This window comes from Cavia porcellus, unplaced genomic scaffold, assembly GCF_034190915.1.
Source record: "Cavia porcellus strain 051 isolate PalLab524CR breed Dunkin Hartley unplaced genomic scaffold, mCavPor4.1 scaffold_14, whole genome shotgun sequence".
Lineage (NCBI taxonomy): Eukaryota > Metazoa > Chordata > Mammalia > Rodentia > Caviidae > Cavia > Cavia porcellus.
The window spans coordinates 36,475,614-36,485,451 of record NW_026947497.1 but is presented as its reverse complement, the minus strand read 5'-3'; the positions used below and the strand labels follow the sequence as shown (position 1 = coordinate 36,485,451).

Below are 9,838 nucleotides of genomic sequence, written 5' to 3'. Positions count from 1 at the left end.
CTGTTTCTCTGGGCCAAGGAAACACAGGGGACCCTACTGGAGGACAGAGTCTTCCACCCCCAGTGGGACAGGAAAGTAGGGAAGAAGCCTGAATGCGAGGGACTGTGCATGAGTGCTAGCACCTGTGCGCATATGTGCCTGTGTGAGTGTGTCTGTGTCTTCGTGTGTATGTGTGTGCGCGCGTGTGCGCGCCCGCTCGCGCGCGCATAAATGTGTGAATTCCCATCTCTGGTCTTTGGAGAGCTCATAATTGCGTATTAAGGGCTTGAATCCTAAGGAGATTTTTGTTTGTTGGTACCAGTCCTGTTCGTGCCTAAGGTTGCTAGGCGTGAGTGGGTTCATTCAGCTGTCCCCACGTGTAAGTTCCTGCCATGCTCGACTTCAGCAAACAGACCAAGTAGTCGTGAGGGCGCCTGCCAGCCTCGAAGGCATCCAGCTGGCCTGGGGCTGCCGGCTCCCTGCGCGCCCCTCCTCCCGGTCTGCTTTCCTCACTCTGAGCTCTGCTCTCCTCCCTCCGCGGAAACAGGGAACTGTAGCTTTCTTCTCTGTGGCGCGCCCCTCCATCCTCATCTTCTGCTTGGCAGCTTCCCTGAGTCCAGAATTACGGAGACAGAGCGTGGCCTGGTTTGTTCCGGAAGGTACAGGCCCCTGACCCTTCGCAAGTCTTTCCCAAGTCCCAGAGGAAGCCCTCTGGGGAGCTGGGACCCTCCCCCACCCTTTAGCCCTGCCAGGCATTGATGGGAGGGAGGTTGGGAAATGGAATTTCAATCTAGAAGAGCCTGGGAACTGGATGTGAGGGTTTCCGGAGACACTCGCTGATTTCTTGCTTTGGGAGCATAGAGTGAGGCTTAGGAGCTAGGGTCCTGAGAGGAGGCAGGTTTAGGTGCTTCCTATCTTTAGTGGAGTTGGGGGCTACAGGGAGAGAGCCTCTTCTAACTTGCACGAAGAGCTTATGGGGTCATAGGAAACTGTAGAGAGAAAAAGTTTGATAAAAGCAGGACTAGAAGTGAACACACTGGAAGAGGAAAGATGTTTGGGGAAAACACACCAATCTCTCCCCAAACCCAGATCCTGATCTCAGGACTAAAGTCCAGGAGCATCCTGTGTGACCTGCAAGTCACTCTGTGGCTGGTTTTCTGGGAGTCTCCAATTCCCAGTTACAGGGATAAGTTCCATTGTCTTCTTCTTCTTCTTCTTCTTTTTTTTTTTTCTTGCCACAGTAGCCAGGGCATTGTAGGAGTTTAGGTCCTCACTCCTACCCCCTTGCCCAATCCCCTTTTCTGCCCTAAGCCACAGAGTCCAGGGAAAGAGCCCCAGGAGTTCATCTTCCATTTAGAACCTGAGGCAGATTGGCCACCTCCTTGAAATCCCCACTTCGCCAGCAATGGGGTGGAATGAATCCATCCTTCCCCTCTTTCCTCCATCATCTCTGTTTGCTCAGGAGTGAGACGGTGCACAATAGGGCCAGATCTGTCCTTTGAGAAATCTTCCTTGTAGTCCAATTCAATTCTGTTTGAAATACAAAGAAATCACACTACTCTTAATAGATTAAATTTTAATAAAACACATTAGGTAGAGTAAAATATGAATGCAGTGCTTAAAATTTTAATAGTAAATTAGGACCCAGAAACAAGGAGGAGTCAGTGATTTCTCCCCTTGGGATGGCTTCGGGCACAGGTCGATTTCTGGGTGGGGGGTGCCTACTTCTGGGACCCGACTGCCAGGAAGCCTTGGTGAACTCCTCTTCACTGGAGGGAAGTGGTTCACATCTGTCCACCTCTGCCCACGGATGGGACAGAAGGCACTGTCAAACAAAGAGGCTTGGGGAGACGAAAGAATCCTGTAATCACACAGTTGATCTGTTTTTCTCCTTTCTGCTTTTTTTTTTTTTTTTTTTTTAACTTCTCTGTTTTCCCTTTAGGTAGATCTGTAGGTGTGGAGAAAGTCACAAGTGTGAAGGGGAGCTTGGGTGTGCAAGGTTCACTGGGGTTATGGGAAGCATGTTTCTGAGGTGGGGCCATCTGCTCCCACCCCTTGGGTTTATTGCCAACTTTCCAGCTATTTAGATGCCCTTTGCTAACTAGGGGGCTGGACTCTTTCTTCCTCTAAGAGCACTTTGCAGCAATGCCTGTGGGCAAGGCTGGAATGGGTTTTATTCATATCACTGCGAGGGTGTTGGTATTCTGGACACTCCTGAAGGGAGAGATTGCAAGACTGCAAGTGGTGGTGAGGAAAGAAGAATTGCATTTTCCCTCTAATGCAACACAATCACTGTTCATTTTTCACTTTGAATGGAAAAAGAATTCAAATTCTGCTTTTTAAAAATGTATGTGTTTTCTGGGGGGGGGGGAGGAAATACAGGTAAATAAACTCCTGAATTACCCTATAAGTACATATTAATTTACCTAAACTTGATAATTAGAAAACAAAGTTTTTCTTTTTTTTTGCTTGGAATTAGACATATCCCTGAGAAATACCTGAGATATAAAAACAAAGTTAAGGTTAATTTTATGACATATGGATTTTAATCATCAAAAAATGTTTTCATGGGAGTTTTCTTGTTTAAAATAGTTTCATTCAGTATATTCCATGTGAAGCAAAGTTTACCCAATCATTTTAACACTGCCCTTTCTAGTATATGAATTTATTATATTACCTTATTTACCATATGAAGTGGTGACAAGTGTTTAGCATTTTGGAGATCAGTTGTCAGTTGCTATTAAAATCAAGATTAATTCATATTAACGATATGCATTTCTCAATACTCCCAGGTGACAACATACATTAAAACAACTATTGCAAGTAATTAAGCTCAATGAAAGAGGAGGGGACAAGGAGAGGTTCAAAGCACCCCAAATATTTGATTTTACAATTCAAGTTCAGCACACTGTTGCCGCAATAATGCTTGGGAAACTCCTTAGGGTTGCTTTTTGCTTTACATCTAATTAGGCACCTAATGAAAGAGAAGAATTTTTCCCCCATGTGGTTTTTCTCCTTGATATTTTTGTGCTTTTATTTAAACACATAAACACGCTATTTAGAGGTTGCAATACCCAAAAGTTTCTTCCGTGATTCATCCCCTGTAACAATCTGGGGAAAGCAGGTAGATGAAATCATTTGTCTTCATGTTGTTTTCTTCCTTGGCTCTCACCTTGGCCCTTGCACAGTACTGATAGAAAACACACCCAAAAGAGTTTTATGGATTTTTATTAGGCTTTTGAGATGCTCAACAGTTTATACTAATTAGATCATCCAAAGCCTCTTGAAGATTAAGCAAATTGGACAACCCTTGTTAATTAGAACATAATTTGAAGTTTGAAATTGTAACACTGATGAAGTGGTCTAATTAGTATGACGATATGTTAATGGGCCAGTGAGACACAGCAGCAGTAGAGTTTGGTATGAACCTCTCCAAGGCTTGCACGAAAATCCCCCTTACACCGACATTAATAAAAGATTTCTGTAGACTTCAGCCTTTCCACGATGACATACAATTTATAGTACACACAATGCATTAGCCCATAGTGCTGCTCAATTTTTTCACTATTATGAAAACTAATAAATTCGTCAAGCTGAATTAAGCATACAAATCAGACGAGGCATAGCAGATTACACAGTGAAGCGCGGTGTCTCCTGAGCCTAAATGAAATTTCAATCTAATAATTCCTTCCTGGCCCAGTCATAATTTGTTTAGAGATGTTGTTCTACTTCTTTCAAAGCGCTATTCGCACTATAATTAAATGATACTCAAGCTTTTAACTTTGATTTATTTCATTCCGAGGAGCTTGAGACGGTGTGAGCTGTACTCTGTTATTTTTTGGTTTCCCTGAAAATTACCTTGGCTCTCTCTCGTTGAGATAAAAACGAAGCACCTATATACTTATTTGAACAGCTCGGCCCAAGTCACGTTCACTCATATCATCACCTCCCTCTCCACTCCAGTGCCCAGACTTCTCTGACCTCATACTCGGGAACTCTGCTAGGAATGCCTCTTGGCTATTTATTATTTTCCTCCAGAGGGAAGGAACAAAACAAGCCCGAGAAGGAAAGCGAAAGAGATTTAAGCACCATGGACAGAGCCCACGACGCGCTTTTCACTGCCACCTTCCAAGTACTTCCGCAGCTTCCCGGGACAAGGCTCCCTGCTGGAGCTCCCTGTCCAGTCCAGCTGAGGTCAGGGGTGGCCCCGCAGTCCACTATTAGGCGTTGCCGCTGCGGGGCTTCAGGGTGCTGAGCACCCTAGGGTCCCTCCTTGCCACATTCTTTTTCACTCTGTTTCTGTCCCAGCGCGCGCCAGGCCTGCCGCCTGCTCTCGCACCTGCTCACCAGCCCCATGATCCCAGCGCCTGCACCTGCTCCCGGTCACTCCCGTCCGGGTCGGGCCACCCGCGGGTTCCTGTGTCCAGGTCACCGGGCCTTCTCGCCCTCGCCTGAGCCCCGCACCTTCCGCGCTCTAGGGAGGTGACAGCAGCAGCAGCCCCCCAAGAGCACAGAAAGTAGAGAGAAGATAAGAGCATGAAAGAAGATACGTTTGTGCATGTGTGTGTGTTGCGTGCGTGGGGGTGGGGGGCTTATCTTCGTGCTTTGCAATTGAAACTGTGTGTCCACTTCTAGAGAAAAGTGTTCTGCACTGGGACAAAAGTGCGAGCAAAGTGCCGGCTAAAAATAGTCCCTGTCCACGCGAAGCTGCGGTGGAAATGAAGATAAGTGGGGAAGTGGGGCTCGCGTCGGTCCCCGAGGGTGAGTATGCGCGCGCGCGCGTGTGTGTGTTGTGGTATTCGGTAGCACATGCGCTCTATAATTTCTGGCCCACCTCTTCCTCTGTCAGTTGCCTCTTTTTCCTTTGATTGTAGCTAATGAAGAATAATAAATCCAGAGGCAGGATTTGCCTGTGGATCCTCCCAAGACCCAACTCACACTGCTTTGGATACATGAGATGGAAGAGAAGAGGGTGTGAGAGAGGAGTGTGTGTGTGTGTGTGTGTGTGTGTGTCGGGGTGGGGGAGTGTTACTGGAGGTGGGGGGAATCGCATGCGCACTGGAGATCCGAGCCGGTTCTGCGGCTGTCCAATCCGCTGAGAGCTGCGAGAAATCGAGTGAGAGAAAGCCCTGCAGCCCAGCCGACCCATGTCTTTTCTGCACCAGGCACCCGCCGGGCCAAGGGGGCGAGAAGCCCAGCGCCGACCTGGGCACGCATCAAGGCGGGAGCGCAGAGCAGCGCGGAGCACCAGGGCTGGCCGCGGGGTCTGTGTTCTCAGCAGTGGCCAGGATCCCGGGATCAGGGTCACTTGAGCTCCCAGGAGAGGCGGGCCGAGTGGGGGCGGAGGCCTGGAACTTAGTGGTAAGCAAGAGGAAAGGGAGGAGGCAGCCAGGTAAGAGCAACTCTGAGCAGTCCAGGGGAAATCTCACCCAAGGCTGTCTTGGGCCGCAACTTTATTTGGGAGTTTCTTTCCGGCGAGGTGTAGACCCAGCTAAAGTGGGAGGAGCTGGAGATTGGCCCCTAGCTAGGCACTGCCTGCGATCTGGCCCGTTGGGTGCGGTTGAGCAGAGGTGCCCGTGGCAGTAGGAGCCGCGGGGCGCCACGAAGGGGTGGCGACATCAGAGCGCCTGTGGGGCAGGGAGGGCAGTGGGTGCGGTGGGGGAGCGGGAGGCGGGTGCAGGAGAACTGGAGTGGGGGGAGCACGGAGGGAGAAGGGGCGTGCGCGAGAAACCCAGCAGGAGCCAGTGCTTCCTGGCAGGGAGGGCGGAGGCGCGGGGGCGGGCGGGCGGGAGGGGGCGCGGGGGCAGGCGCTGGGAGAGGGCTGTATAACTCTGAGGCCTCGAGGAGCCGGGGCAGTTTTGGGCGCGGAGGTCTGTAGCTAGCGCCACCCGGAGCCCGGCACCGGCTCGGACTGCAGAGGCAGCAGAGGAGCTGAGCACGTCACCCGCTCTAAGAGCTCGAGCCTGGAGGTGGCGGTGGGTGAGCACAACTTTGCGTTGCCCTTCCCTACTCGGGTTCTGGCCGAGCGCTTCTCGGGAGGGTCCCCGCTGCTGGGGCCGGAGAGCTCGCTGCCCCCGAGCGCCCCGGCGGGCGGGAAGATGATGATGATGTCGCTGAACAGCAAGCAGGCGTTCAGCATGCCACACGGCGGCAGCCTGCACGTGGAGCCCAAATACTCGGCGCTGCACAGCGCTTCGCCGGGCTCCTCGGCGCCCGCGGCGCCTTCTGCCAGCTCCCCGAGCAGCTCCGGCAACGCTGGCAGCGGTGGCGGCGGAGGCGGTGGAGGCGGAGGCCGGAGCAGCAGCTCCAGTAGCAGTGGCAGCAGCGGCGGAGGCGGCGGGGGCTCGGAGGCGATGCGGAGAGCTTGTCTTCCAACCCCACCGGTGCGTATTTCTGCATAATCACCGCTTAAAGGCACATTTTGACAGCCCCCTTTATCTGCTTGATGTTTTTTTCATGTCTGCACAGCAAATCACCCCACACCTCCAACCAATTTCCCCCCTCTCTCTCTGTTAAGTATTCAGCGGGTCTTGCCTTTCATATTAATTTTTATGACCTGGGATGTTGCCTGTGCGCGCATGTTGTGTTGTGTTGTGTCTGTAGGCTCACTTTTCTCCTCCTCCTGCACTCTCGACTTCTCTCTGTGGCGTATCTCTTTCTGCTCCTCACCTCCCGTTTTCAGGATTATTACCGTTATTATTATTTTAACGTTCTGGGAATGTTGTAGGCGCGGTGAAGGTGTGGAGCTGGGCCGGGGCTTCCAGAGAGAGCGTGCACAATTCCCTGCTGAGCGTAATGTGTGCCTTCTACTTGCAATTGCAGAGCAATATATTCGGCGGGCTGGATGAGAGTCTGCTGGCCCGCGCCGAGGCTCTGGCCGCCGTGGACATCGTCTCCCAGAGCAAGAGCCACCACCACCACCCGCCCCACCACAGCCCCTTCAAGCCGGACGCCACTTACCACACCATGAACACCATCCCGTGCACTTCGGCCGCCTCTTCCTCGTCTGTACCCATCTCGCACCCATCCGCGCTGGCCAGCACGCACCACCACCACCACCATCACCACCACCACCACCACCAGCCGCACCAGGCACTCGAGGGCGAGCTGCTGGAGCACCTGAGCCCCGGGCTGGCCCTGGGCGCCATGGCCGGCCCCGACGGCGCGGTGGTGTCCACGCCCGCTCACGCGCCACACATGGCCACCATGAACCCCATGCACCAAGCCGCACTCAGCATGGCCCACGCGCACGGGCTGCCCTCACACATGGGTTGCATGAGCGACGTGGACGCCGATCCGCGGGACCTGGAAGCGTTTGCCGAACGCTTCAAGCAGCGACGCATCAAGCTGGGGGTGACCCAGGCAGACGTGGGTTCCGCGCTGGCCAACCTCAAGATCCCCGGCGTGGGTTCCCTGAGCCAGAGCACCATCTGTAGGTTCGAGTCTCTCACGCTGTCGCACAACAACATGATCGCTCTCAAACCCATCCTGCAGGCCTGGCTCGAGGAGGCCGAGAAGTCCCACCGCGAGAAGCTCACCAAGCCAGAGCTTTTCAACGGCGCCGAGAAGAAGCGCAAGCGCACGTCCATCGCCGCCCCGGAGAAGCGCTCGCTGGAAGCCTACTTCGCCATCCAGCCGCGGCCCTCCTCCGAGAAGATCGCCGCCATCGCGGAGAAGCTGGATCTTAAGAAAAACGTGGTGCGCGTCTGGTTCTGCAACCAGAGGCAGAAACAGAAAAGAATGAAATATTCCGCCGGCATTTAGGAGACCCTTGGCCTCTCCAGGGACAGCCTCCCCTCGCCCCCTCCTCTCCTCTCCTCCCCGTCTCTTTTGCCTCTTTTTCTTTCCACTTTTGGCGACCAGAAACAATTCCGGTAAATGTGAATCCGACCCCGCGAGAATTGAAGCGCAAGCGAACCAGCAAGTGACTGAGTCCAGGGCAGTGCAAATGTGAACCGGGTTCTCAAAGTAAAGAAAAACAAAACGTGGGATCTGTCACGTTGTAGCTAAGTTAACCCTTTTAACCGCGCCTCGGCTTCTTCCTAGGAAGTGTGGAGTTGGCTGGGGCAGGAAAGCAGGAGACAGCCCTTTAAAAGTCCGCAAGAATGAGCAAGTAAGATTTGTTTTTATTCTTACAGACATCACCCTTGTTCGAGTTTAAAAGTACACTTTGCAGCTATTTTTCAAAAATAGAAATTGATTCAAGACTGAAACTTTAAATTAGATTTGATGCTTAATGGGACAGAGACATCTCTAAAGTATTTTCAATTTAAAAAGAAGATGGCAGATTTTCTGCATTTACACTGTATATTATATATATATATTTTTATTGTGGTTCTTACCCTCTTTTTTCCTTCTCCGAAGTGTTAATGCTAAAGAAAGGAGTTGCGCCTGCCGTGTTCACTGATCTTGAAAGCTATCACTAGATTATTGCCGAACAACCCTCTGTAAATTATTAATTTACCTCTCTAGCAACTTAATTTTGTGCACATTCTAATTAATAAAAACTTCCTTGGTCTAAAGGAATAAAAAAACCGGGGGGAAACGTATAGCTAGTGACGTTCAAATTATTTCTTTGATGAATTTATTGAATACTTACAGTTTTCTCTTTACACTGTGTTCTGTTTGGCCCATTTGTATATTCTCACTTTGAATGAAGAGTTTTCCTTTGTTTTTATTGGTAGTGTCCTGATTTGTGAGTTGACACTCAGTAATGGATGTCTTAATTGTGTAGACCTGATTCACTGTCTGAAGTATTGTTTACTTCGTTACATATTTAATGGGGATCCCCACATTGTCCTCACCACACACATGCTCTGGCACTCACCCTTACACACCCACACATGGACGTACACATGGACACAAACACAGACACACATCTCCAAGAGAAGAAGCAAAAAGGAAACCTGACTGATGCATCATTTTTTAGCTTTAGGTGCATTTCCCACCTGGTGTTTGTCCTTTTAGATTCTGAGATTTCACCAAGGTATTTCAATCTTCCAGTTTTCAATTGCTGTATGGGCTACATTTAAACATTTGTAGAAATCCTTCAGTTTTTCCTTTTGGAGGTTTGTTTGTAGAAACATGAAAATGAACTTTAAGAAAGACAGTGCACTGCTTGTAAATTCACATTGTTTGGTAGAATTTTTTTGAAACAAAAAATAGGTACATGATGAGTGGTACCTTGTCTATTGTAAATATTTCATTCAAAATGATGCACATATAGTTATATTCTTACGAATTTTGCTGTATTGTTGTTCCATTTGAGGCTCTCCAAAGTCTTGAGTTCTGTATATGACCTGGTTTCTTGTTTTTGTTAATAGATGGTTTATTTACTATGGTAATGTATTAAGTTATTTTTGGTGTTGTTTGACTGTCTTTCATTGAAGAGATGATTTTAATGTTTTATTGGCAATATATGCTGTTTTTCATTAAAATATGCTATTAATATTAAATGACTTTTAAAATGTGATGCTGTTCTAATCATTTATGTGGGAATTATTTGGATGATGGATTTTTAAAGGTAAAAGCACATTTTGGTAATTTATGGGTGCGGTTTTATCAAAGCTTGGTTTAGACTTAGTAAGGGATGTTTCCCAGAAAGAGTATAAAAAGAAGGATTTATTATAGCCTCTTAATATAGAGATCTCATATCATAGTTTGCTTTGCTCTCATACTCAGATGAAATTGTTATATTTGGCTCCAAATATCTCCCTTGGAGTCTCTTTTGCAGACTTGCAATGATTCTACAAGCAGAATCTTTGTAAACAGATATTGAATGGAAGAAATTATACCCACTTCCTACTATCTCTTGGGTAAAAGAAAAAGGGACCTTACCTCACTTTTTAGAAGCACCAGG

General features: G+C 49.2%; 1 protein-coding gene across 1 annotated transcript; it reads left to right on the top strand.

The window, feature by feature from the left end:
* The first annotated feature begins 5,805 nt into the window (after positions 1–5,805).
* On the top strand, positions 5,806–9,333 carry Pou4f2 (POU class 4 homeobox 2). Its single transcript, XM_003476839.2, has 2 exons — positions 5,806–6,362; positions 6,802–9,333. Exons 1-2 carry the CDS (start codon positions 6,078–6,080, stop codon positions 7,741–7,743), a joined length of 1,227 nt encoding a protein of 408 aa, XP_003476887.1. The 5' UTR covers positions 5,806–6,077; the 3' UTR covers positions 7,744–9,333.
* Positions 9,334–9,838: the final 505 nt, after the last annotated feature.

Bases quoted from the DNA above. Each gene is read 5' to 3' on its own strand.
- Pou4f2 (XM_003476839.2), top strand. From the start codon at position 6,078: ATGATGATGATGTCGCTGAACAGCAAGCAGGCGTTCAGCATGCCACAC. The intron at 6,363-6,801 runs GTGCGTATTTCT...TTGCAATTGCAG, and splicing joins CTTGTCTTCCAACCCCACCG to AGCAATATATTCGGCGGGCT.